The 26,620-nt window shown below is 39.2% G+C and overlaps 3 protein-coding genes across 5 annotated transcripts in view; 2 read left to right on the top strand and 1 right to left on the bottom strand.

Annotated features, from left to right (window-relative positions):
• Nucleotides 1-23: 23 nt before the first annotated feature.
• On the top strand, nucleotides 24-9,137 carry LOC124064001. Its single transcript, XM_046398173.1, has 18 exons — nucleotides 24-1,201; nucleotides 1,423-1,455; nucleotides 1,537-1,596; nucleotides 1,754-1,889; nucleotides 2,753-2,859; nucleotides 3,253-3,297; nucleotides 3,409-3,541; nucleotides 3,734-3,837; nucleotides 4,214-4,236; nucleotides 4,995-5,106; nucleotides 6,032-6,064; nucleotides 6,170-6,232; nucleotides 6,659-6,794; nucleotides 8,101-8,210; nucleotides 8,301-8,345; nucleotides 8,492-8,624; nucleotides 8,793-8,896; nucleotides 9,054-9,137. Exons 1-18 carry the CDS (start codon nucleotides 1,177-1,179, stop codon nucleotides 9,089-9,091), a joined length of 1,440 nt encoding a protein of 479 aa, XP_046254129.1. The 5' UTR covers nucleotides 24-1,176; the 3' UTR covers nucleotides 9,092-9,137.
• A 2,444-nt stretch (nucleotides 9,138-11,581) lies between these two features.
• On the bottom strand, nucleotides 11,582-15,905 carry lrrc47 (leucine rich repeat containing 47). Its single transcript, XM_046397513.1, has 7 exons — nucleotides 15,299-15,905; nucleotides 14,520-14,981; nucleotides 14,325-14,441; nucleotides 14,067-14,182; nucleotides 13,271-13,373; nucleotides 12,971-13,060; nucleotides 11,582-12,362 (listed from the first exon to the last, which is right to left on the bottom strand). The coding sequence occupies exons 1-7, from the start codon at nucleotides 15,866-15,868 to the stop codon at nucleotides 12,141-12,143; spliced, it is 1,680 nt and encodes a 559-aa protein (XP_046253469.1). The 5' UTR covers nucleotides 15,869-15,905; the 3' UTR covers nucleotides 11,582-12,140.
• A 452-nt stretch (nucleotides 15,906-16,357) lies between these two features.
• Nucleotides 16,358-26,620, top strand: part of cep104 (centrosomal protein 104) — a 31,788-nt gene continuing 21,525 nt past the window's right edge. Inside the window, exons 1-9 of one of the 3 annotated variants that reach the window (XR_006844077.1) lie at nucleotides 16,359-16,623; nucleotides 17,373-17,489; nucleotides 17,667-17,840; nucleotides 18,165-18,303; nucleotides 20,698-20,760; nucleotides 23,037-23,113; nucleotides 23,545-23,713; nucleotides 25,940-26,095; nucleotides 26,226-26,453. Coding sequence is in view for 2 of the 3 variants with exons in the window: in XM_046396727.1 (XP_046252683.1) it covers nucleotides 17,377-17,489; nucleotides 17,667-17,840; nucleotides 18,165-18,303; nucleotides 20,698-20,760; nucleotides 23,037-23,113; nucleotides 23,545-23,713; nucleotides 25,940-26,095; nucleotides 26,226-26,453 (1,119 nt within the window). In the remaining variant the exon portion in view is untranslated. Of the gene's footprint in view, nucleotides 16,624-17,372; nucleotides 17,490-17,666; nucleotides 17,841-18,164; nucleotides 18,304-20,697; nucleotides 20,761-23,036; nucleotides 23,114-23,544; nucleotides 23,714-25,939; nucleotides 26,096-26,225; nucleotides 26,454-26,620 lie in introns of all 3 variants that reach the window. The other 2 variants (XM_046396727.1, XM_046396728.1) reach the window with 2 other exon arrangements.

The raw sequence follows: 26,620 nt of genomic DNA on the forward strand, positions 1-26,620 counted from the left end.
GGTCAAAATTAGTTCAGCATGACAAAATAATGTGTTAAAATATTTCCATCAGCCTCAGCTGCACTTTAGTGCTAATAAGCAAGTGTTAGCATGTTAATACGGAGTTGATAACAATAGTGACACAATACCTGCTAAACATCAGCAGGTGACTTAAAGCAGCGCTGTGTGTTACGTACAGCCTCACAGAGCTGACAGAATGGCCATATGCTCTTTGACTTGTATTCTCTCTTAAAGTCATCCAATCATTCCCCCTGAAAAGCTGATTTAATTTCAGTTCACACAGTATAGTTGTAACATGTCTGTTTGTTTTTCTGCAGTTAGATACGTTTTACAAAATATGTCTTTCTATATTGCAAGCTTAAAAATGATATTTTTTTACTTCTGCACTATTTTTCATCTTATATCTTAGCTTCTCATTTTTACTTGTGTCATTTTCTTGCGGACTCATGTCAGCTCAAGTCGTAAATGTGCTGGACGGACCTTTTTCACTGGTATTTGTTTTAATAATGGTTAGTAGTAAAACGGCTCAAACAAATCTTTGTTTTATGTCTCCTCTCTTCACGATAATCTACAGAACAATTACAACAGGCTGGCTTCACTACACTGGATTCCTGTCAAATTTAGGACTGAGTTCAACACTCTTTTAATGCTCTAAAAAATACACCAGGAGTGTTGGTGGTAGAGATCAAACACAATATAACAGAGAACAATAGCAGCACATGTCACTCAATGCTTTCCCTTACCTGGTTTTATTTTGTGCTTTTTTATTTGTTATTTATTTTGATTATTTTGTGTTTATTGTACTGTTACTCCAAATGGGTTTATTTTCAGATTCACCATACTTATCTAGAGACAGACAATATTGTATCAGACATCTGCTCCTCTCAGCTCCCAGCCTCCCTCAGTTCTCCTGTTTGTGTGTTTGTGCACTTGGCCTGATTATTCCTAAAGACTTCAAGCTGTTCCGGACTTCTCAGTCTGTGTTTTGAGGCTGGATGTCTGCCACCCCTCATGGGATTGTCTTGTTATTCTCATTTTGGAAATTATAGCCAGCTGAATAGGAGCCGCTGGAATCAGGTTTTGTAAACTGAGTGCAGACTGTCCCAGATCCAAATGAATAAATACTGAGTGCGTCTGTTCTAACCACCAGTGTCCCTACCACAGTCCTGTAACACCATGCTCCTCTTCAGCACCGCCGTCTGTGAGTATACTCATGACCATAATAACAAAACATTGATTTTTATTATTAATTTTAGATTTTGTAAATTTTTTTGTTTTCTTACCAAAGAAGCCAAAGCATACCGTTGTTTTGTTCAGTGGTATTTGGTCAAAGAAAAAAAAATACTGTTCATTTAAAACTTATTGAATCTTTGTTTTGCCGTACGCATGAATAACAGTCTAACAGTGCTGTTTCTCTTTCAGTGCTGGCAGCAACCTGTCGGCTCATAAGTGCAGGTAAAGATCTGTGTATGTGCTTGATGCTTGAATACATTTTTACCTTGGTGACTTTGTTATTGTTTCAATATGTGTTTTAAGGCTTCCCCACAGAGACAGTTACCACCTGTGAAGGCAACCATGTCCATCGGCTGAGCTGTGGTATGACTCGGCTTACTGTAAAACCTTCTGCCAGACAGTGCTTACATGCTTTTGTTTGGTAGCTCTAAAGAAACTTTGTTTTACTTTTATCATCCAACTCAACTGGTGTTAAACAGTAAAAAACTTTTGAGTGAACCTTGTCTCTATTGTGTAACAGAAACTGGAGTGATCAGTGTTCAGGCAGCTCTGTATGGACGTGCAGACAGAGAGACCTGCAGTGAGGGTAGATCTCAAGGAAAGCTTGCCGATACAGAGTGTTCTCTAGAGGGCGCAGTGGACATCCTCAGGAGAAGGTACGCCTTGCATGTACAATAGTAGAAGAAAAATTAGGAGGGAGTCTTTGTCACTGAGCTTTGAAAATGCATCATCTCAAATGTAGTGTTTTGGTAAGGAAAGGAAAGCACGCAGCAGTTCACAACGAATTTTCACCACTCAGTCACTCAGGGTTTGTACAACAGGTGAAGTGGAAAGATCGGCTCTAGGAGACTCTTAATAAATTGACAATGAGCAAAATTACATCTAATCTATTTATAATATATATTACATGTTCATATTTTGGCCCATATAGAGCTTTGAAAAATGCATTACCTCAAATGTAGTAGCAGTTCATAACGGATTTCCACCACTCAGTCACTCAGTCCTCAAGAGACTTCCAATACAGGATGCTCTCTGACCAACAGTGTGGATATCCTCAGGGCAAGGTATACGCTATGCTTGTGCAGTTTAGTGCAATGACATGGCTCCCAGCGTGCTGTAAGCACAATCCAAGTGTGCTGTTAAAGGCCAATACAAAGGGTGCTTGAGAGGGAAACAAGCGGATTAGTCTTATCAGTTTTGAGCAATAATCTGTTTGTCATTTCTTATCCCTTTGATAAAAACACTCTTTGAGAACGTAACATCTTTTGTTTGGCTGTAGCATTCTTAAAATTATTTAGGATTACATTTCACTTTGTCTTAAATTTGTATTGCATCAAAAGACAAACATTATTTCAAAATATTTTACATTTCATCATAACTTTCGTTGCTATAAAAACAGTGACTAACTCATCACTGAATGACCAAAAAGAATTAGTCTCTTACTGTGTCAGAGCAGAGGAGGGCATTTCAGTTTTGTTGTGATTCTGTTTGAATTGTGTGCTTTATGTTCTGCCTGCAGGTGTAATGGGAAAAGGGCGTGTGAACTTAGTTCAGGTGTCTTTCCAACTGATCCCTGCAGGGGCATCTATAAGTATCTGCACACCAAGTACACCTGCATCCCAGCAAGTCAGTCACATGTCTGCATGAAGCTAAGCTGCAAAACCTTGAGCTGGTTTTATCTAATTTTCACCTCCTTTATTTGCAGGCTTATTGTTTATGTTTTTCTCACTGTGTTCAAATGTTTTCAGTCACACAGTAAATATAATGTACATAAGCATGGCTTGTCTCATTGATGGGGCATTCTGTGTTAGATTCTTATGATTTTGCATTTGCTTATTTCCACTGAGGATTTATATCTTTTAAATAACAGCAGGGGGGCCCACTAAAGCCTTGTTTAATTACCGTGGTCCGATCTGAAGAAGATCAAGAAGAATTGTGATTTTTGACACAAATGTGTAAATTGTGTGACAAGGTTAAAAATGCTTGTTTGTGTGAATGTGATTCATGCTGTTTTCACAGTTTACCAGGTGACATGCGAGCACTCTTTGGCATACCTGCACTGTGGTAAGATCACATTTTCTCCTCTTTGTATGCATGGTGCATTAAAATGAAAAACATGATCTTTAATGAATTTTCACGGCATCAGCCTCCAACTCCTCTTCCTCTTTTGGACAGATGAAGGGCAGGTTATGGCTATCCACGGTGCTGATTATGGACGCCACGACCAGACCACATGCTCCTACAAACGGCCTGCTGTTCAGATCCAGAACGCTGACTGCTCAAGCCACAGCAGCGTTGTTTCTGACAAGTATAGTTGGCCAGCATTTGTTAGCTTCTTCACTCATATTGATACCTGTGGAAATTAAAATCATGACCTATTTGCCCTTTAATTGAAGTGCAATGATAGCTCCAAATTTATGGTACCATCCAGGAGTATGTTAAACCTGGATTTAACAGCTAATACTCAAGGCTGAATTCACACCTCACCCTGTATCCACAGGTGTAATGGGAAAAACAGCTGTATTATCAAAGCAAGCAACACAGTGTTTGGAGACCCCTGTGTTGGCACCTACAAGTACCTGGAGGTGGCTTACACATGTGAATGTAAGTAATTCAAAGGTCCTGTGTCACATCAATCTTTCCACAAAAATTTGGGCTCTGTTAATCCAACAATCAAAAAGTGTTTATTGGTTCTTGATATAATAAACATTTTCTTAAATCTATCAAGCCAATCTTTTATCTGTTTTTTTAATTTTTGCAGATCCTTCAGGCACTCATGAGGAGTGAGGAGTCTACCAGTGATAACAATACAGATGTATTAAATAAAAGATATTAAATCAGCAGTATGTGTCTGGTCAGCTTGTTCCATTGTGCTAATAATTGTGTGACAAGATCAGAAGAAATGAGCACAACCAGAACTTTATGAATTGTATGAAATAAGAAATATCAGATTCTGGTGAAACTCCACCTGCACTCTCAGCATATGAAAGTTCAGAGACAACAGTCAGGTGCTTTAATGTTTTCCAGGAAGTCTACAAAAGCAAAGAAAAAAAAACAACAAAAACCAAGGCAACAATTGTAGGTCAGTTTTCAGGCACCTAGACCACTTTATTGTAAAGAGCAACTGGTTCAGTCTTAAATGTGTTCCATGACAAAGTGAGCCACTAGTTCACTGCATTTTAAATTGTAAACTGAGAAACAATGCTGCTGTAAAGACATACATTAGGAATTCTAATGTATGTCATGTTTGTAATCATACAAACATGTGGCCTTAAAAATACTAACAAAACTCTGTAGTCTGTTTTATATACGTCTCAGAGACAGCGAGTTCTCCTTCAAGGAAGGAATGTGAGACAGGACTGGTGTTTTGAAAGAGAGAAGAATGAGTCTGTTGTTAAACTGGAAAAACCATCAGTGAGTGGGAGGTTGATTGATTACCTCTTTGTTAATACCCTTCTTCTGAGTTTTGCAATGCAGTCTGTTTTTTCAATTTTAACTTGTTTTTTTTTGTTTGTTTGTTTGGAGAATTTCCATATCTCACTTCATGGTATTTCTGTAATGTGAGTCATCATTCAGGGAAATCTTTTCCCCTTTGCTCATCACTGAACCACACAGAGAACACCAAGTCATTGTCCTGTTCCATCAGTGTTAGACCTTAGAGAGACTGCATTGTGACTTTTAACTGTGTTCACATTTTTCAACAAATGAACAGGAAGCAGTTGTGCAAGGTTAAGCCATTGTTTCGCAGTTCTTTGATGTAGCAGAATAAATACAGGTGTGCTGTGTCTGTTCCATCAACCATTAGTCCCACTGCTCACCTGAGACTGGATCTTGTTAAAACCATGCTTCACTTCAGACTCAGCACCACACTCTGTGAGTACGCCTAAACTGGAGCAATAATTACTTTGGTTCATATAAAATTAGAACTTATTTTTTTAAAAATCTGATTAAAGTTTCAGGATGCTGGCTGGAGTCATTTTTCCTCGTAACGTTTTCAGTTTTATACATTAGCACTCCAAATTTGCTATGACTGCATTTATGAATGTATGAACATCTAATATCACAGTCCACTTCCTTTAGCTTTATTAAATGACAAAATTTGTTGTTAGATGAGCTCTTGTATGAGAGGATGGAGATGATCAGTTTATTCCTAAAACTAATGCCAGACCAAAGGTCATGTATGGCGTTATTTTTCAAAGACCAGACCTAATCTTTCCATTTGTTTCAGCTGTTTGTGACAAATGTAAACCAGGTGAGGGTATCTGAATCTTTAGTGATTTTGCCGTGGGGTTAATGGATTATTAGTGAAAATATTTCATTTAACCTCAACCACTAAGAGAAAATGATTCCAGAGTGTGCGTTTGCTGTTTTGAGAGATTCTGGGAGCCAGACTCAGAATCAGAATCACAATTCCTTTATTCCTCCTTATTTACAGATAAGGCATCTGATTCATATTGTAAAATTTGTTAAGATCCTTTAACTGATTATATCATACAGAAAACTGACTGGGCTGCTAGGATGGTTTATTTGCCTTTTTTACATGCAGTCAAATGATAATTATTTGAGCAACATGTAATAAGAAAAATGTACTTACTAATGTGGTATTTTATTTGTGGCATTTCCTCTGTTTTAAGGTGTTTGTACTTCAACATACTTTCAAACCTTTTCAGTTCAAATCTTTTTCAAAGAGGTCTTCTGTACCTTGACAGAGCTGAATACGATAAAGGGTTTAAACAAGACTTTGTTACTCTTCCTTATGTTTTGATTACGCAATTTGACAGTGATGTTTGTTTTCCAGTGCTGGCAGCAACATGTTCACTTATGACAGCAGGTAAATGTTTGAATGAACATGGTGTGAAAAACTTGCATTTAGTTTCTACTTGCAGTTTGTATCTTGAACACACTTTGACTTATACTTTCATATGTGCTGTTTTAGTTGTTTCCACAGAGAGAACTATCACCTGTGATGACAGTCACAACATACAGCACTTGAGCTGTGGTAAGACTTAACTCTCAAAGTTTTTGTGTCCATAATGAGTGCTGCATTTAAATGTAATCTTTGTGGTTCATTTGAGTTTGGTGGCCTTAGTAAACTGACTCCAGCAGTGATGTGGCAATAACACATTTTGAAAAGCAGATGTTGATGTGATTTTAAGAGATTGCTTCATCTATGCTGTAACCTCACAAATTCTACGATTAGGGCTTTTTCAAGTTTAGCATCTAAGAAACATTTTGATGTTTATGTTAGAAGTGAGAAGAATCATGATTTTTTTAGGATAGATTTGAGCTCAGACTTTAGAAAGTTTAGGCTTAGCCAACATGACAAAGATAATATATTATTCCCTTACAGACAAATATAATAATTTCTTTAGAAGGAAGAAAACCTTTGCCCTGGTTCCATAATTCCTCCCTTGGTGTATAACAGATGTTGGAGTGATCAGTGTGCAGGCAGCTCTTTATGGACATGCAGACAGAGAGACCTGCAGTGAGGGCAGACCTCAAGAACAGCTTGCCAATACAGAGTGTTCTCTAGAGGGCACAGTGGACATCCTCAGGAGAAGGTACGCCTTGCATGTACAATAGTAGAAGAAAAATTAGGACGGAGTCTTTGTCACTGAGCTTTGAAATCTCAAATATAGTGTTTTGGTAAGGAAAGGAAAGCACACAGCAGTTCACAACGGATTTCCAACACCCAGTCACTCAGGGTTTGTACAACAGGTGAAGTGGAAAGATCGGCTCTAGGAGACTCCTTATAAATTGACACTGAGCAAAATTACATCTAATCTATTTATAATATATATTACATGTTCATATTTAGGCACATACAACCTTTCATAGTACTAATAGCTCAAACAGTTCTATATAGAGCTGGCATCCTGTAGGTAGAGTGGTAAAAAGGATAAATATGGTAAAACTGAAAGTTTATTCAGAGCCTGCACAAGGAGTTCAGTGATATACTCATATATGACATGATCTTTGCTATAGGAAGCAATAGTCCTAAGAAAAACCCAGTGAACAGAAAATCAGGCCAAAGGAGATGTTGTATATTGAGAAGAGTTGGGGACCAAGTGTACATTCTTGTGGTACTTCAGAGGAATGACAGTAACACTTGTACTCTTGACTTTGCCATGCCACTTTGGATGACTGTTTTGTGAAGTTAAGTAGCAGAAAGAGGTGGAGGCAAAAGAGATGGACAGACTGGATAGGATGAAGTGGAGGATTTGCTTTGTTCACAGGTCCAACAAGAAATGAGAACTGATGATTGCATTCCTCCTCACTGACTGCAGTGCAGTTTCAGTGGAATGGCTGCTCTTGAATCCAGATGATGATTTGGATCAAGTAGATTACTTTAAGAGGACGAAAAATGCATGCTAGTTAATTTGTTAGCATTTGCACACTTACCATGTTAACTTGGCAATACTGAACATACCAGTGTTAAGGCTTTAGACACATCAGCACATTAGAATCATCTCAAAGTCTGGCTAATCTGGTACCTGTGTTTTAAATATCCTGCCACGAGCTGTTGGTGGCACTACATGAACTTTCACCAAAGTCATTAGGATTCATGCAGGGCCTGAGTTTTTGATTTGTGACCAAATGTTGGAGCACAAATATTACAATCCCTTTAGTTGAAGAACAAAACACACAGTGTAGGTAAGATATGAACAATGATATTACACTCTACACTAAAATAAATGGCATCTCACACACTCATGTCTGTTTCATACCATATACTGCACCTAAAGTACAGGGATTAAATGGTAAAGTTGCATTCGTCGAGGAACTACGGTGTTTCATTTACATCATTTCAGGTTCAGTGTTCTTTGATCTTGTCCTAAAAACATGCTCTTAATATTTTTCCTCCAGGTGTGATGGCAAGAGGGTGTGTGAACTAAACACAAATGTTGTCCGTACCTCTGATCCCTGCTCTGGCATCTACAAATACCTGGAAACCAACTACACCTGCTTCCCAGCAAGTCAGTCAGAAAATCACCACTGAGATGAGGCTGTTCAAAGTTATATAGCATGATTTCCTAATGCGATTTTTTTAAATGTTACTTTCACAGTTCACCTTGTTACATGTGAGCACTCTTGGGCACATTTGTATTGCGGTAAGATTACATCTTTTTGAATTTGTGGAAGATTACTGTGAACATAATTACATTTTCATTGTTTCTGAATGATTATTTGAATATTTTACTAGTAGCTTTTTCACTAGATTTTCATCCGTGCCAAATATTCTTGCTCTTTTTGTCAGATGAGGGCCAGGTTATATTTGTCTACGGTGCAGACTATGGACGTCGTGACCAGACCACATGCTCTTACAAACGGCCTGCTTCTCAGATTGAGAATGTCCACTGCTCAGACCCCACTAACAAAGTTGCTGAGAGGTACAGTTGCAAGGTTCCCTCAGTCAGTAAGGAAGTAACACGATAACAGATAGAAATAAATTAGCTTTGTAATACAGATTCAAAGAGAATTAAGAGATTTAAATAACATTATGGTCCGAGTCACATTCAAGGCAAAAATTGAATTCACACCTCACCCTGTATCCACAGGTGTAATGGGAAAAACAGCTGTATTATCAAAGCAAGCAACACAGTGTTTGGAGACCCCTGTGTTGGCACCTACAAGTACCTGGAGGTGGCTTACACATGTGACTGTAAGTAGCTCAAAGGTCCTGTGTCACATCATTCTTCCCCAAAAATTTGGGCTCTATTAATCCAACAATCAAAAAGTGTTTATTGGTTCATGCATTTATAAACATTTTCTGAAATCTATCAAGTCAATCTTTCATTTGTTTTTTTTAATTTTTGCAGATCCTGTGATCACTCAAGGGGAGTCAACGGAGTACTAATAAGATCACAATACAGATGTATTAAATAAAAGATATCAAATCAGCAGCATGTGTCCGGTCAGTTTGTTCCATTGTGCTAATAATTGTTTGACAAAATCAGAAGAGATGAGCACAACCAGAACTTTATGAATTGCATCCGATTGTATGTGTGTCAGATTTTGGCTTCCATCGCAGTGACTCTCAGTGTCTGGTGTGCCTGAAAATCCAGTATGTGCTCTAGTGTTTTCAAGGAAGCACATAGGAGAAAAATGCGCTGAGATCACCATATTGTAAAGAGTACTGTACTAGGAGAGTACTGGAGAAACCGAGTTAAACTGTGATTCCGAGTTGATTTACTCTGAGATGGAAAACTCTGAGTTTCCAGTTTTAGAACACCTGATGTGAGTTGGTTCAATCGACTCTAGGTTGACTCTCATTCCTCTCATTGTGTGCACCATTATGTGGTGAGGAAATGGCATCGTGCAGAGATACAGTGGGGCAAAAAAGTATTTAGTCAGCCACCAACTGTGCAAGTTCTCCCACTTAAAAAGATGAGAGAGGCCTGTAATTTTCATCATAGGTACACTTCAACTATGAGAGACAGAATGAGGGGAAAAAATCCAGGAAATCACACTGTAGGAATTTTAATGAATTAATTGGTAAATTCCTCGGTAAAATAAGTATTTGGTCACCTACAAACAAGCAAGAGTTCTGGCTCTCACAGACTTGTAACATGTTCTTTAAGAGGCTCCTCTGTCCTCCAGTCGTTACCTGTATTAATGGCACCTGTTTGAACTCGTTATCAGTATAAAAGACACCTCCCCACAACCTCAAGCAGTCACACTCCAAACTTTGCTATGGCCAAGAACAAAGAGCTGTCAAAGGACACCAGAAACAAAATTGTGGACCTGCATTAGGTAAACAGCTTGGTGTGAAGAAATCAACTGTGGGAGCAATTATTAGAAAATGGAAGACATACAAGACCAGTGATAATCTCCCTCAATCTGGGGCAAGATCTCACTCCGTGGGGTCAAAATGATCACAAGAGCGGTGAGCAAAAAATCCCAGAACCACATGGGGGGACCTAGTGAATGACCTGCAGAGAGCTGGGACCAAAGTAACAAAGGCTACCATCAGTAACATACTACGCCGCCAGGGACTCGAATCCTGCAGTGCCAGACGTGTCCCCCTGCTTAAGCCAGCACATGTCCGGGCCCGTCTGACGTTTGCCACAGAGCATTTGGATGATCCAGAAGACGATTTGGGAGAATGTCATATGGTCAGATGAAACCAAAATATAACTTTTTGGTAAAAACTCAACTTCATGCTTGGAGGAGAAAGAATGCTGAGTTGCATCCTAAGAACACCATACCTACTGTGAAGCATGGGGGTGGAAACATCATGCTCTGGGGCTGTTTTTCAGCAAAGGGACCAGGATGACTGATCCGTGTAAAGGAAAGAATGAATGGGACCATGTATCGTGAGATTTTGAGTGAAAACCTCCTTCCATCAGCAAGGGCATTGAAGATGAAACATAGCTGGGTCTTTCAGCATGACAATGATCCCAAACACACCGCCCGGGCAACGAAGGAGTGGCTTTGTAAGAAGCATTTCAAGGTCCTGGAGTGGCCTTGCCAGTCTCCAGATCTCAACCCCATAGAAAATCTTTGGAGGGAGCTGAAAGTCCATGTTACCCAGCGACAGCCCCAAAACATCACTGCTCTAGAGGAGATCTGCATGGAGGAATGGGCCAAAATACCAGCAACAGTGTGTGGAAACCTTGTGAAAACTTACAGAAAACGTTTGACCTCCGTCATTGCCAACAAAGGGTATGTAACAAAGTATTGAGATGAACTTTTATTGACCAAATACTTATTTTCCACCATAATTTGCAAATAAAGTCTTCAAAAATCAGACAATGTGATTTTTCTGGATTTTTTTAAAAAAAATTTTTCTAATTCTGTCTCTCATAGTTGAGGTATACCTATGATGAAAATTCCAGGTCTCATGTTTTTAAGTGGGAGAATTTGGACAATTGGTGGCTGACTAAATACTTTTTTTGCCCCACTGTAAGTCCTGGTGCCTGTTGTATAATGTGCATGCCAGGAAGGCATAATGTACATTTTAATCACTTTAATAAATTCAGCAATACAAACATGCTGTTTTCAACCATTTGTTGTCCTGCGTTACTCATCTGAGGTGTTCATGGTTGCATTGTGGTGCATGTATGATAATATCCCAGCCAAACAGCATAATGCAGATAAAACTTTAACAGGGGATTTTACACCAGATTAGGAAACCAAAAGAATTCATGCTAAATTGTGACTAAATACACTTATACCTAAAGCCTGATTCCCCACTCACTATTTGAGGAAATACTGTATGCTATAAGGTGCTTAAATTACTTTTCTGGATTGAATACTTTCTGTTCTCTTGCAGCTCCTGTTGTGATATAGAACACACTGTCAGGATAATGAAATTACACCTGCATCATAATAAAAATGCAATAAATGTCAGTTAATGTCATTTTGTCCATTGGTGAGAGAAGTGTAAAAATAATGCAGAATCCTGTTTCAGATCCATACAACAACTTCGGTCAGACAAACGTATACATATCGGACACAGTAAAAATAAAGCGAATGCAAACAGGAGTGCATTTAATTACGTGTAATGCAGACATTTTTTGCTCACTAATGGTTAAAGGGAAAATGCCAATACTTTAAGCTAATAAACGGTCAAACAAATCATCTACAAAGTACTACAGAATAGTGACCAGTTCAAAGTTTAAGTAAATGTTAGTTTAACAAAATTCGTTTTGCAAACAGACAAGTTATCTATGGTTTGTAAATCATACAAAAATAAGTATATTTTGACATTCAATTTAACAGGTTGACCATACTTACAGGAAACAGAAAATCCTATGTGAATCAGATTTTCTGCACTGCTGAAGTAACATGATCACACTTTGTTGCATGCTGTCAAAACTTCGCCTTAATGTCCTACAATTTTAATCTATTAATATGACTCCATATAGCATGCGAGTGTTAACATCAGGTTATCCGCAGCACGACTACCAAAGGACAGTCAGATTGCTGATGTCTTTGGAGAGGTCAGTCTTTGACGGGTAGACGACCTTCAGGTTCCCGTCCTGGTCGACTGTTCGGACTTGCTGGACGATCAGCTCACTAGAGGACTCACTGCTGGTGGTCGGCTCTTGTGGGCCATCCCCTTCCCCGTCTGACCCCGCCTCCTCCTGATGCTCCGCCGTGAACTTGTTCAACTCTGCCATTTTCTGTGATGAAACAGGAAATTGTCTGTAAACGCCTGTGTGATTTGTTCTTGCATTAATAAGAGAAAAGAAAGTGTGAAACACTAAGACACTCAATCTAACAAATAGCAAATGAAGCTAACATTAGATTCTCTTTTCTCTGAAGCATATCATTCACAAACCTCTAGCAGATGTAGTGAACATACAGACACAAGATTTGTCCTAGAGCCTTACCAGATAGTATTTTTATACAGTACGGGCTACATGTCAATCATCACTAAACTAAACAGTAAAATGTCTTAAGATTTAAAACACTGATAAATTGGTTGTATTTAGTATTTCTTTTTGCACATTCACATTGTGAAGACAATGCAGGCTCAAAACCTGCTTCAAAGACTGTTTTTTTTTTTTGTTGAGTATCCAGCCGAAATGAACAAAAGCAACCGCAACAATGTTTTGTTTTTTTGTTTGCGTGCACCACCATGTCAACATAACAACACCAAGTGACAGAACATCTTTCCCTGTCTTCATGTTTCTGCTTTTCACATGAATAGCTATGACAACAAAGAAGAGGATATCATAAGCAACAGCTATAGGAGTCAGAGAAGACAAAGAGAAAAAGCAAAGCTTACTACAATCAGAGCGTCCATAACATCTTTACAGGTCTGCAGGCTGGTTCCACTTGTCACCTCTAAGAACAGCTCTTTGGTCGTCTTCTTGATCTGTAAAGTACAGTTCAGTTCATCGTCAGTAATCATCATATAAAAAGACACAGAGACGCGCCGTGGGCTACAGTGAGACAGTGTGGCACCAAAGATGAGCAGACATGCATGTCAGATGTGTTGCTGAGGGCAAGGTTTCATGACAGCATTTAATATCACGAAATGCTCTTTTATGGTAGGACACACACATAAATAAACAGACACACACACCTTGGTTTTCTCACTGTTGGTAATAGGTGGGAACGAGATCACATGTCCCTCTGCATCCACTAGGCAGGGATAGAGTGTTTTTCCTTGCAGAATCTGCAGGTATCTGTGAAAAAAATATCATGGTTAAGAAGAGACAACATCATGAAACGGCTTAAGCCTGTGATAATCGTTAAAAATTAAAGATGATTATTTGCAGTTTTCATTTGAGGTGTGTGTAAAGCTGAGCTTGTCAAGTAGCTGTTTTATCTTTCTTACTGGTCTCCAGAAAGTCACATAGGACATAACTTAATATGTTTATAAGTCAGTTATGTCAAGTATCATAGCCATTTAAATATGACTTCAATACAGATCAATACCTCTAAATTGTAGTTTCTTTTCTGGATGTTCTTTTTATGACACACAGATTCCAACTACGTGCAGACACAGTGCGGGCTTGACAAGTTTGTGATTCGTGTGTTCAAGTTAACATTAACATGATCAACAACACCTATTGCTTTAAACTGCATTAAATGCTGAGGTTCAAAATAAAGCATATAACGCTGTGGTTCAACATACTTCTACTGCCCTCATGTGTTCAAACAAGAAAATTATACAGATGTTTTGTGGGTCAATTTAATGTGAAGCCTTGTCTCTTTTTGCCTTTTATTTTAAAAATCAGTGTACGTCTCTTCAGCACAAAGGTTTTAACCCAAAATGTCCTCCCTTGACTCCAGCATGCAGTTAACTAATGAGGATCTCTGAAAACACTTTCCCAGACAGAGACAAAGCTCATGCTGTGCAAAGGATTTCTGCTGACTTGTGAAGGCCGGTGACATTCTGCCTCTTCTTCTGCTTCCTCAGCTCGTCAGCCTCCAGCTGAAGGTGTCTTATCAGCTCGACGGCCGTCATCTCCTTCCGACCCAATGGGACAATCTAACAAACGTTGTATTCTTATGTGAAATTCAGCAGAAGCTTGCAGTGACAACTACATTAAAGCATACAGAAACTGAAACAAACATTAAACGGCAAATACGCCAAAATAAAATACTGAGTCAACCAATCTGCATTAGCATACCTTCAGCTGGGTGGGTGGCTTGACATCATAAATCAAAGGAGCTTTGAGAAGCTGCACGTCATGAGTCGCAATGGTCGCGGTGGTCCTTTTACCGCACAAGTCATCGTGAAGTTTTGTCTAGACAAACACATAGGTTAGTCTTCTTTGTTAACAAAATGATCCAATATAGACGCGACCATAAGGGTCTGACTTTACCTGAGCCACGAGGAAGCGTTTGAGAGCATTCCCAGGCTTTAGGTTCATGCCTTTGACCACGCAGCACACCAAGTATGGTCGAACATCTTTCACTTCTGCACTCACTTTGACTGTGAGAGCTGCAGAAGCATCCAAAACATGGAGAACCCTCACCACCATCTTGTTCAGTTCCTCCACTTCATCCTGTTCATCTACCACCTTTCCCTTCTTCTTCCTCTGATGCTGCCTTTTCCCCCTGTCTGCACTGTGACCCCCATCTGCATCACCTCCATCCTCTCCCTGTCTCCCTTTTCCTTTTCCTCTGAGGTAGTCGAGGATGGACTTGGTCTGGCAGCCGTTGACCATCTTCTCCAGACGTTTATCGTTCAGCTTGTTGCCTTTGAAGTTTATCTCCTTTAGCTTGGGACAGTCACTAAGATCGGAGGGAATCTCGCACAGCTTGTTGTTAGAGAGATCCAGCACCTGGGAGGACATGCATGAAGAAGACAAAACCAAGTACATGGATTGAGTTTAGCACTCTTGTAAAGAGCATCACTAACCACAACCCCGAACAAGTGTTAGGAAGGAAAGACAACAACAGACAAGAGTACACTGAATTTAAGCTGGTTGTGAGGGGGTTAGCTGCCAAACTCACTTTAAAAAGCTTAGATTTTAGTACCTTATTGTCTATTAGCAAATGCGAAATCTTGTTAGCTAATTTAAGAGATGTTTTCAGATAAGTTTAAGACATATTTATGATTCTGTAGCAAGCACATGTCTGGGATTGAAGTTCGGCCGACCTTTAGAGCAGCTAGCTTGTGAATATCTCCACTCAGCTGGTCAATGCAGTTGTCAGAAGCGACCAGTGTGCTAAGGAGATCCAGACGCTCGGAGCAGAAATCAGCTGGGAAACAGGTGATGCGATTCTTCGAGATGTTGATCGTAGAGAGTTTGGTGCACTGGCTCAGTCCCTCTGGCAGGAGCTCCAGGCTGTTACAGCTCACATTGAGAGTATTTAGCTCTCTCAACTGAGTGATTCCCTCCGGTAAAACCCTGAGGTTGTTAACTGAAAGGTCCAGGACCTTCAGAGACTTAAGTTTATCGAGGACATTCGGGATGGAGGCTAGCTTGTTCCTACACAGAATGAGGCTTTGGAGGTTCGTCAGATGTTGGATGTCCTCGTGGATCTCTGTCAAACTCGGGCACTGGCTAACCTCCAGGTAATTCAGCAGTGTGAGGGAATACACAGCAGAGGTGAGTCCTCCGTTAGAGGAAATTCTCCCGTCAACAGCTGGACCCTGTAAAACCAGCTCACGTCTCTTCCCTGCAGCTGCTTTCTCTATTTCTGGCCATTTCCCCATGTCATCCATGCTGCTCGATCCCAAGCGTCACGTCAAGTTACCGGAGACAATAAAAAACACGGCATTCGTTTAGATATTTCAAAATAAACGATTATATTCTTGACGTATTTTCAATTATGTAAATGTACGTGCATACCTCCAAAGTATTATAATCAAAATATACCTTGTACAATTTGGAAGAATTTCTATTACTTTTAAAATTAAAATCATTACAGAATTGTCAACTCTTATCATATGGCCTGCGCAACTCTTATTGATTTGCCGAACTTTAATTACATTTGTATATTATATATATAAATATCACAAATCATGCTGAATATTTATGTAATGAGTGTTTCATGCACTTACCTCTATTGATTTACTACAATACTGTAAAAGAGAACGAGTTTGAAGTTATCGAACACATACGGCGCCTTTATTTTGGAGCCAATTTTCGACTTCCTATAGGAACTATGGAGAACTTTGCTCTGCTCCACCCGAAGAGCAGGAAGCAGTGGTGAAAAGGCATTATAAAATACTTTTTTGGATGTTTATCGATGTGACCGTTGTCTTAAGATGTAGAGGGAAACATAACACTACCACAGGTCTCCAAGTTGGCTGAATGTTAATGTCAAAAACTACTTGCACGCGTATAAAACTACTATGACCATAACCCATTGCGACTGACGACGATCCTACCATTGCGCATGCCCGCGCTGCTTGTTGTCAGCGGTGGTTATGGAGATGTGGTATTACGAACTGTCAACATTACGGTGATGTTCGTGGTAAGATATCTTTGAAATATAAGAAAGAAGGTTTCTGTGTACTCTAAAATATACACCAACCAAATGTAGGAAATAAGATTTGACAGCTGTCAGCATATTTATTAGATTTTAGCTTTTCAAAAGAACGAAATACCTAGCCAGAAGACAAACATTAGCTACGTTGGCTGATAGAGTAGTTGGTAAGCTAATGCCCCCTGCCCAGCATGTACAAATCAGCAAGAAGGACTTCCCTGTCCTATCTAAGGGGTTTGTTAATATCCAGGATAGTATGTTTTCCCGAAGAGAACCACACGCCAAATCTTATGCAGTAAACTGGCCTTTTAATATATGCCGTTTTATGTGACACAAGTGAACCCTTCAACAAATCTTTAAGCCTCTTTCATTTGTACTTACAGCTACCGACGTACATTCAGGGCACATAAATAATAAATGAAGTACAGTTGGTCTTTGCTACCAAACCATAGGGCGTTAAAAATAATGTTGTTCTTCAATTCATTAATTAATGTCTAAAATAAATCTATTGTTTTCTATTCTTATTAAATACAAATTGCTGTCTAGTCAACAAACTTGAACTAACGTCTACTTCAAGTTTGCTGAACATCATTTGGTCAAAACATAGCATGAGATTTAAACAATTTTGCGATATTAGTGAATATTTCCTACTGTTTAATACTATACTTTGTGCACTTCTAAATATTAAACATCAGATAAATTTATATTTTTGTTTGTATTCTATCGGTGTCCACCAGAGGGATGCCCAGAAAAATAGGATTCATTGTAATCAGCTCTTCAAGTCATGAGGACAACTTCAGTGCCAGTGAGCTTGTGGTCCATGCACCCACAGTCAGTGGCTGGAGATCCAGCAGGTATATTAACATAACTCTTTTCCTTCAAAAGCATATCACATTAATTCATAGAAACATTTTGTCCTCCTAATCAACAAAAGCAGTAAATGCCTCTTTTAATGACTGGCATTTTTCATAGGACAGTTTCCTCTACCAATTTACAGAAATTCAACATTATGTTAATCAAATATTCCGCAGGCTGTGCTCCTACCCTCAGCACATCACCCTCCAGCTGGTGGAGAGAAGTAGAGTGAGGAAGCTGCAGCTGCTGGCCCACCAGTACCTGATTCCAGCCAAGGTGGAGTTCCATATTGGCGACACTCTTCCTGAAACCGACACCCCAGGATTCCCCGGGCAGCTTCGCAGACTTGGGTGAGACTACAGACTTGACCAGCCTCAGTTTTGACTTGCACCTTTTTGTGTATTTTTACTTCAAGGCAGTAATATTCAAAGCAGTATTATTTCTTGGGGGTGCGTTCCCAATAATATTTATTTATTACTGCTTGTTCTAGTATTATAGTGTAGATTACTGCAGTGGTATAGGGATAGGTGGGATTTTTATTCAAGTGATCAAATGACTGCTTTTTCTGGCCCGGACAGTCTCTTTTAGGCTTGACGATGATGTTCCTTGTACACTTGGCTTTGTTTCTGTGATCTGGTGCTGAACTAAAAAGCAACACTGTACTCTCACCACAGATACGTGTCTTTGTCGGACAATGAGAAGACAGGCTTCAAAGCTCGGGAGCTGAAGTCAGTCCATGTAGATGCCATTGGAACGTACCTGAGAATAACCTTGCACAAGAACCATATCAACCGTTATAATCACTACAGTCAGGTATTCTGCTAGACAGTAGTCGTGTGCCTACAACACTTTCTCTCCCTGGAAGAACTTCTGTCTGGTACAGAGGACTGAAACTGTGAGCATCGTGGTTTGTGTGTTTGTTTTACCTTATGAGTTTAAAATAATGTATTTTGATTGGTGTTGTTTTGAGAACTAATTAGGTTACATACAGTCATTGGCTGTTTTTCTGAAATTCCCTGCAGTGTTTGAAAGTTATCAAAGTTACTTTGATTCCTGTTGCATGAAGCTCTGAGCAGCCTGCAATCTGTCTGGTGTCCAGTAGCAGCACAGGCTGGAGCACCACTCTTGGATGATGGTTTGTGTGTTGTGTGGTGAAATGACAGTATTTTTAAAAATTACAGTAATTGTGGCTGATAGATACAGTATATTAAAGAATCAAGAATTTATGGCAATTTGAAAAGGATTATGATATATGTTCTGTCGGTAGTTCTTCAAATATCAAATTGTGTGGCTTCCTTTGACATATTGGGTGTTTCATGGTGATTTTTCCTGATATCATTTTGCCAACTACCCTCAACTTCATGAGCAGCATCAGCATTTTCAGTAGTAATGAAATGGTTTAGTCAAATAATCAATTAGTCAGTTGATAGAAAATGAATTGATTCGAAGTCGTTTGTTAAGTAAAAGTACCAGAATATGATGATTACCTTCCATTTCTCCATATTGTAGTCTTATAAATTGAATACCTTTAGCGTTTTCATTGTTGAGCCGACACAGAAAGACATCACTGTCAGCCGTGAACTGAGTTGTGATGAGCTTTTAACATTTTTAGAGATGAAACTGTTCACCAAAATAACAATCAACCGTAAAATCAGCAATGAGTGTGATATAATAGTTGCAAATCTAATATTTAAATATTTAAAGGCTGCTTTTTTTTCCAGATTTGTTGCTTGAGTTTGATTTTTAAATTAATCTTTAATACAGTCTTATGTGAAGGATTTCTAAACCCACTTAATAAATTATTTTATTTTTTACTCAAAGGATAAGGCTGATGTTTTTCTGTATTCTTCATACTTTGACAGATGTATAAAAAAACCTAAACCTAAAACCTAAACCTAAACCTTGTATTGCACTTTTGTGTTCTTGAAAGCAGCAGTGACGATGCCATTGTCACTCAACTATTGGAAAATGTCTGCGTTGTGTTGTCTGCTTGTTAGGTGTCCTCCATCGACAGCTTGTTGTTCTCTTTAGAGTGTGTGTAAATTAAAGAAGTTCATGTAATTTGGTTGTTAATTAGCAGTTTTTAAGTCTGTGAAATTTTAGCACACTATCCTGACATTAAATGCAGATTTTGCATAATGCATAATTACAGAGAGTTTACTATTAGCTTGAGTTATTTGTAGTTACTCTACATAACTCGAGTGCTATGAGTGCTGATGTAGCTTTGTCTCATGCCAGCCAAAGAGAGCACATACATACACCTTCAAAATACAAATATGTTGGACCATCCAGGAGTGGAGACTCTCATTCTGCACTCCTGTATAAAGTCTAAGCCAGCGCATCCAAGCTTTAAGTCGTGATCTAACTGACACTCAAGGTTGAAAGGGGTGCTTAATAAAGCTGGTGCCTAAATGTCCTACAACCCAACAGTTATCTCACCTAGATCAATGGTGCTCTGTGACACAGAGGAACCAGTTGTTTCAGGTTTTGACTCCATAGTCATGATTCTCCAAATCCACAATTTGAGTCAGTTTTCAGTTTAATTTTTGTTAGCACTGACAGCTATGCCATTGTCAGACTTTTTGAGTCTGACAATGGATATCAACAATGACTCGTTTTGAGCCATACCAACTTTCATTTACATTTACATTTAAAAGGCTGCATGCTAAGTGTGATATCACCTCCACACTTGAATATGTCACAATAAGGATTTATGGTTAAAATGTAAATAATTTATTTAAAAGTTTAAACAACCTGTTAAACTCAAAAACAAAAGTAGAGTCACTAGATGTGTAGATGCCTGTGTGCAGGAACACACACACACACACACACTGCGAGTGATGATTGTTTTTGTCCTTGGACCTGTGCTGCATGCATGCTAGTAGACATAGATGGAGAGAAAAACTACTGGGAGAATGGATGAGCCTTCTATTGATTTTGATAATTCAAACTGAATGCTCATTTCAGTTGATTTTTGATTTTTTTGACATCGTAACAGGTTTACTTAGCAGTACCTAGTAGTAGAATCAGTTCATTGGTCTTTTCATTTGACATGTTAATGATAATAATAAATAAAATATCACCAGCCTTATCCTTTCTGTCAGAAAACTATCACTCACTCATATATCACATGCATTGATTTTTGATTTGATCTCTCACACTTCTGTTTTGTTCAACTACCTCACCAACATCTGTTTATGATTTCAGGTTGCTTTGGTTGCCATTAATATTCTGGGAGATTCTGTGGATGGCAGTGCTTATAACACAATTGTAAGTGAGCGCCCTCCTTCACCTTTCACCCATCGCTGAGCACACATCTGCACAGCAGTAGGTGGTGCTGTTGTGCTGTGATTTTTGTGAAACATTGCTCTGTCATCAGTCACTTAGAGGAGGGTCGACTGATGTTTGCTCATCCATTCACTAGCAGTGAAGACTCTAGGACAGTTTGAACTTTAGGCATGTTAAAATGGGAAATCGGTCTATTAAGCCAAACATGTCAAACTGTTCCTTACATAACATATATCATACTGTATACACTATAAATTATGTTATTTGTCCCTATAAGGATGGACAGATAATACAGATACCTACACAATATAATTTAAGTCCGGTACGATGTCCCTGAATAATGTGAATTTTGAAATCTTTTGAGACTATGTCATAGAGTCATTGATTTTTAAGCAGTATTTGATAGTAGTGTTATGATTATTATATATGGAGAATATAGACAGTATTTACTGACATATATTACCAAGAGTGTTATGTACCATAGTATTAATTCATATTCCTTGAAGACAGTGTATAAACATATTTATGTGCACACATGTTTACCTGAATGATGTGTGAGTTTGCGTATATGTGTTAGGAATGTAATAATGAGACACAAAGAGAGGGCAGTAGGTAATCACACAGGAGGCCTTTAGTTAGCCAGTGTAATCAGATAGCCCTGCAGACGGACAGGTCCTGGAGAAGAGGGAGCACCTTAAAACACACACGAGCACGGAGACATAGAAAGACATGGACACACACTCGCACAGATTCCAGTGAACAGGCTGTGCATTGTTGCTCCACTAATCCGACTCTGAGCACCTCCACAGGGTCGGCTAGATCTTGTTCTTGTATATCTGTTCTATATGTGGAAGTTGTGTTTGTCTTGTGCAGGTGGACTGTGGACTGTGGTTACAGGGTGAAAGCTCATTTAAGTGTGTACTCCTTCAAAGTGTCAGCTCAACCAGACAGTGAAGAGAAAAATGTATGTTCTCACCTCTGGGGGCGTGAAGCCATGCAGACAGTTTTGGTTTCATTGGACCAGGTTTTGAAGTGTCTGTGTTTGAGGTTTTTCACTTCACTTCATTGCAGTTGATTGAATGGAATTTTGTTCATGGTGCTCACTGCACTGAGAAAGTGTGTTAGTTGATGGTAAACAGAAGAATTTTAGCTGAAGATGAAGAAGGCATCTTGATGGCGTATCTTCATGTGTTGTCCTGTGATACTGAAGATGCCTTGTTTCTCTGTGTAATGAACAGAATACACATTCACTAATTTGCACTGAGACTATTTCTTCCTTGCAAAGTAGGGCCTTCCTTGCGAAGTTGTGTCCAGATCAACAATGTAAACTGGGGTGGCTGTGCCCTATGGTTGTTCCATTGGTGTGTGAGTGTATTGTTCCTGATGAGCAGGTGGCACCTGTCGGCCATCAGTGTATGAATGTTTGTGTTGTTACAGGAAACACATGTTGCTGTTGAGTTTTTAATTACAGTTTCCTGCAGACTAAATTCTGCTCTTTTCACTCTCATTTGTGCTGCGGTGGTGGCAGAAAGAGACAGATACCTTGAAAGCCAGAACTATCCACATTAATATCTGCTACCAGTGAGAGAAGAGCATTTTATAAAATGGGTCAACTGATCTTAAAAGACGTAACTTAAGAAGTTGTGTTCATTACCAGGACATACAAATGTGCTTATGGCCGAAGCAAGAACAACAGATCTAAGCTGTGGAAGTGACTGATGAGGAGGATGTGACCTTGCTACCTCAAAACAGGCATAATAATTACATATTGTATGGTCATATGAATGTACAGTATTGTTCTTGTTCCTTCTTATTGCTGGCTAACAGGGTGTGGCTCTGTGCTCTACCAGTTTGTCCTTCATTATATTAACTACTGGTTTGATGCTTATGAAGTTTTCCAATAATGGTGACATCAGTAGACACCATTTCTTGTTATTATACTTCACATTTCAGGTAACAGCAGTGTAGGCGGTGAATCACAAGTGTGTTTATATGGCAGTAGCCTGGAGTTGCTGATTAATGATTGGTTGTTGGTTTGGATTTTTTTTTGTGTGTGTGTGTGTGTGCAAGTGTGCTGGTACTTCTGCCATCGTAAGGTCCAAGGTATTTTTGGTGTCGTTCTGTTATTTTGCTGGTCCTCACTCTTGAAAGGAGCAGTTTGAGGGTCACCATAAAGCTAATGTGATTAGAAAACAAGTAATACAAGAGAAGAGTTGTGTAACAACACATAAGTGATTTGTCCATCTGTTTACCCCCAGCCAAGCAGAGAGCAGCTGATTGAACACTACCTCAACAGTACCCAGCTGGAAGCCGCCTTGGACACGACCTTCATGGGGTGAGGCTAGGCCATTGAACCCTGGTTTCTGTGTCTTGTGACAATAACATTGTTCAACAAAGCCATTTAGTCTGGAAGCCAACCAATAAGGCATTCAAGTTCATTCGCATTTTAAGAGAATGCAGGTGTCGGCCTGTCCGAAGAGGAAAACACATTTCGAAATTGTTTTTTTCTTTTCATATATCAACCCCCAAGGGACTCTCACCTCGGGGTCTCAGTCCTTGGGTGGGAGTGGGGGATTGGTTCAGTTTTTTTCCCCTTTGATCAGGAGTTGCTCAATATAGAGCCCATTTAACTGATGATGACGCTTGTATTTTACACTGGCATTAACTCAGATAAATTTAGACACTCAATTACATTGTCTGTTAACATGCTTTATCAAGTTTAACAACCTAAAGAAATGTTTTAAATGTTTGTCATCTTGCACCCAGCAAATATGAGTCCTTCTGTCCCCTGGATGACCTAGCCTTTGACATGTACCAGGACCCCGAAGTTGCCCACATCATCCGTCTCCTGGACCAAAAGAAACAAGACATGGTACGGCAGGAGAAATACGAGCAGGCCAAGAATCTGAAGCAGGCCATCGCAGACCTGCAAAAGGTATTGTAGCTGATGGGAGGCAGACTGGTGGAATGGAAATGAGTACATTTACTCAAGTATTGTATTTAAGTACAATTTCTACTTTCTTTCTACTCAAAACATTTCAATCAAAAATATTATGCATTTCACCCCACTACATTTATCTGGCAGTTATGACTTGATTTGTTATTTTGGAGATTGAGATTTTAAGAACAGACACTATGTAACTTGGTTAACTTTAGCTCCACCTTGACCAGACACAATGTTACAATGCCTCTTACACATCGATGTATCAATAATAATAATAATAGTTATGATAATAATAATAATACGATATTTCAATAAAACAAAGAACCATTCGGTGGTTATGTCATGTCAAGGGGTTATTCTGTATAAAGAGCACTTTTGATACATTAAGTACATTTATCTCATAATACTGCAGTACTTTTACATTTTGAATGCAGAACTTAAACTTCTAGTGGAGTGCTTCTAAATTGTGGTACACTCTTACCTCTTCTGTCTTGGATTCCTTTTAGCCATGTTTTCACTATTGGCTTTTGACAGCTCCTTTTACTCCGCAAACATGACCGCATTTCTTCCCTGTTTCACTGCTCCAACAGCACATTTTCAAATTACCTACTTAGAATACATGTTGGCTGTTATCTGCGTTTTTTTTAGTGGCTTAATCCTGCATAGGGCAATGACTGCATTTATATGCATAATTTACTAAGTCTTTGTAACAGTAAGAAATGTGTTTTTGGGAAACATTGTTTTAAGTTTACAAACAGCAGATTTATACCCAATCTCAATTAGTATGGGGGTCCCTGCTTCTGCACAGGAAGTCATGGACAGTAAACTACAGTTCTGAAAACTGTACGAAATGTTTTATTGTGATAAGGAAGTTTTTTGTGATAAGGAAGTAATTCACTCTCTGCTACAGATAACATGATGATTTCTTTCACATCTCATCCTTTTAAGGCATATATTCTTTTTGTACACAAGATAATGTCAACACTGTTTGTAACAGTAGTTGTTAAACATTGTTCAGATTCCTGTTACATGCCTCCTTTGTATACAGTGTTACCATGCTGACCATGAATTCTTAATAAGCTCAGCAGCTGTGGTGATGGTCCTCGAGCAGTGTCTGTCCTACACTCAAGCACAAAAACTTTTTGTAACCGGATAACACACTCACATACACACTAGCATCTTGTTAGTATGGCATATTAGCATTGCTGACAAAGCATTTACCAAGGTAGTCATGCTGAAAATCCCTTGTCATTGCACGGTCAGGATGTCAGAGGATGGTTTTTGGTGCTACATGACATGTGGAAACACAGGCTTGCTGAGTAGAAAGCAAAAAACTACATACTGAATATCCTGAATATAAATTGGAGAAACATACCGTGTTTATTTTGAACCACTTAGTTTTATTCAAAAGAGAGTAAAGCATCACACGTCACTGGTGTTCAGGCTGTGTCACTTGGTTAGCAACTTAATTCAGCTTAATGGAATTTCCCCACAAAGAAATTATGTGTTTGACTTACTGGAAGGTGTTGTCAGATTTCCAGCCTGCAAACTCTGTTGATTCGCCTTGTGGCACACTTAACTGTTATGGGGCAGCAGGGCTGTATTATTGTACAGAATTGCCGGTTTTTATTCCAAGTCAGCTCCAGTTAGGTGGTTAATTACAATTTGAGTTTTATTTGTGTAGTTTCTGGTGATTGTTTCTTTTGGTAATGATAAAACTGTAATCAGTACAAACAGTAATTGCTGACATCTAGAAACACAGTGACATCAGTACAATATCTAAGTGGCCTTTCCTTAGGAAAACAAGCAGAAAGTATGACGGGTTGAAGTTGAACCAGGAGGTAGGTAGTGATGGATATTAACAGCTTGCAGTTTATGGGTTTGTTTACAACCTTGTCTGATCATCTTGACTGTTTCTTTCTTAGTTGATCTTTTTAGTGATGACACCACTTTCTCAGATCTCATTAACTTGGTGAGAACAAATGATGAAAATGATCCCTTGAGCTGTCAGCAATACTACATAAGAAATAGCACATGTCCAATACCATTTTAGTCAATGTACCAAGGCACAAATTGACATTAATCCAAGTAGACGATCAGTAGACGATAAGCAAACCCATACAACAGCCCTGCTCCGGTGTTTACCCATCCAAACATTTTGGGTCACTGTGTAACAGCAGGCTTGTCTTTACTTTTCCCTGTCCCCATCTCTTGCAGGTGGGGGAGCGTTTGGCTCGATATGATGTGGAGAAGCGATGTGCCATTGAAAGGGAAGACTATGACTTGGCCAAGAAGAAGAAGGAGCTGATGGAGGAATACAGGAGGAGTGTCTACCAGCAGCTGGAGGTCCACAACCTGCTTGACTTGGCAATGGTCAGTCACTAACAAAAAAGAAAGAAAAAATATTTGAAAAGTGTTTTTGTCTAAGGTGATGCTTTTAAAAAAAGATTAAAAATTATGACTCACTTTGCATAAATTGAATTCTGTTCCGTGCTGTCACCAGATCACAAGAGGAGTCGAGTCATCCCCAGCCCAGGATCCTCCCTCAGTTGAGCCCTCTCCAGGCCACCGTTCAGTTCTCACCAAACCCCTTGTGTCCACAGACACATTCAGGAAGGAGAAAGTAACAAACCCTCCTCAGAGCCAACAGTCAGACGCAGGAGCTGTTGCACCCAAACTAAGCTGCCAGCCTGGCACACCGTGCACCCCTGCTGCTGCACCCAAAATAGATGTAGGTTCCACTTCATCAGATGTGTCGATGATGCAGCACATGAGATCATCTTTACTCAGTTTAAACCTTTTCAAACACCTGCAGACACTAAAAAATGCAATCAATTTATCCGTTACTCATTTATCAAAGACTGCGGATGGCCTGTGATAACAAACTAGGTTTTTTTT

Source organism: Scatophagus argus, chromosome 8 (assembly GCF_020382885.2).
Source record: "Scatophagus argus isolate fScaArg1 chromosome 8, fScaArg1.pri, whole genome shotgun sequence".
Lineage (NCBI taxonomy): Eukaryota > Metazoa > Chordata > Actinopteri > Scatophagidae > Scatophagus > Scatophagus argus.

Coding starts and splice junctions, on each gene's coding strand:
- lrrc47 (XM_046397513.1), bottom strand. CDS start 15,868: ATGGATGACATGGGGAAATGGCCAGAAATAGAGAAAGCAGCTGCAGGG. Junction 13,061..13,270: donor CCAACAGTGAGAAAACCAAG/GTGTGTGTGTCT, acceptor TGTACTTTACAG/ATCAAGAAGACGACCAAAGA. Junction 12,363..12,970: donor TTATGGACGCTCTGATTGTA/GTAAGCTTTGCT, acceptor GTTTCATCACAG/AAAATGGCAGAGTTGAACAA.
- LOC124064001 (XM_046398173.1), top strand. CDS start 1,177: ATGCTCCTCTTCAGCACCGCCGTCT. Junction 3,542..3,733: donor AGCAGCGTTGTTTCTGACAA/GTATAGTTGGCC, acceptor CTGTATCCACAG/GTGTAATGGGAAAAACAGCT. Junction 8,211..8,300: donor CTACACCTGCTTCCCAGCAA/GTCAGTCAGAAA, acceptor TTACTTTCACAG/TTCACCTTGTTACATGTGAG.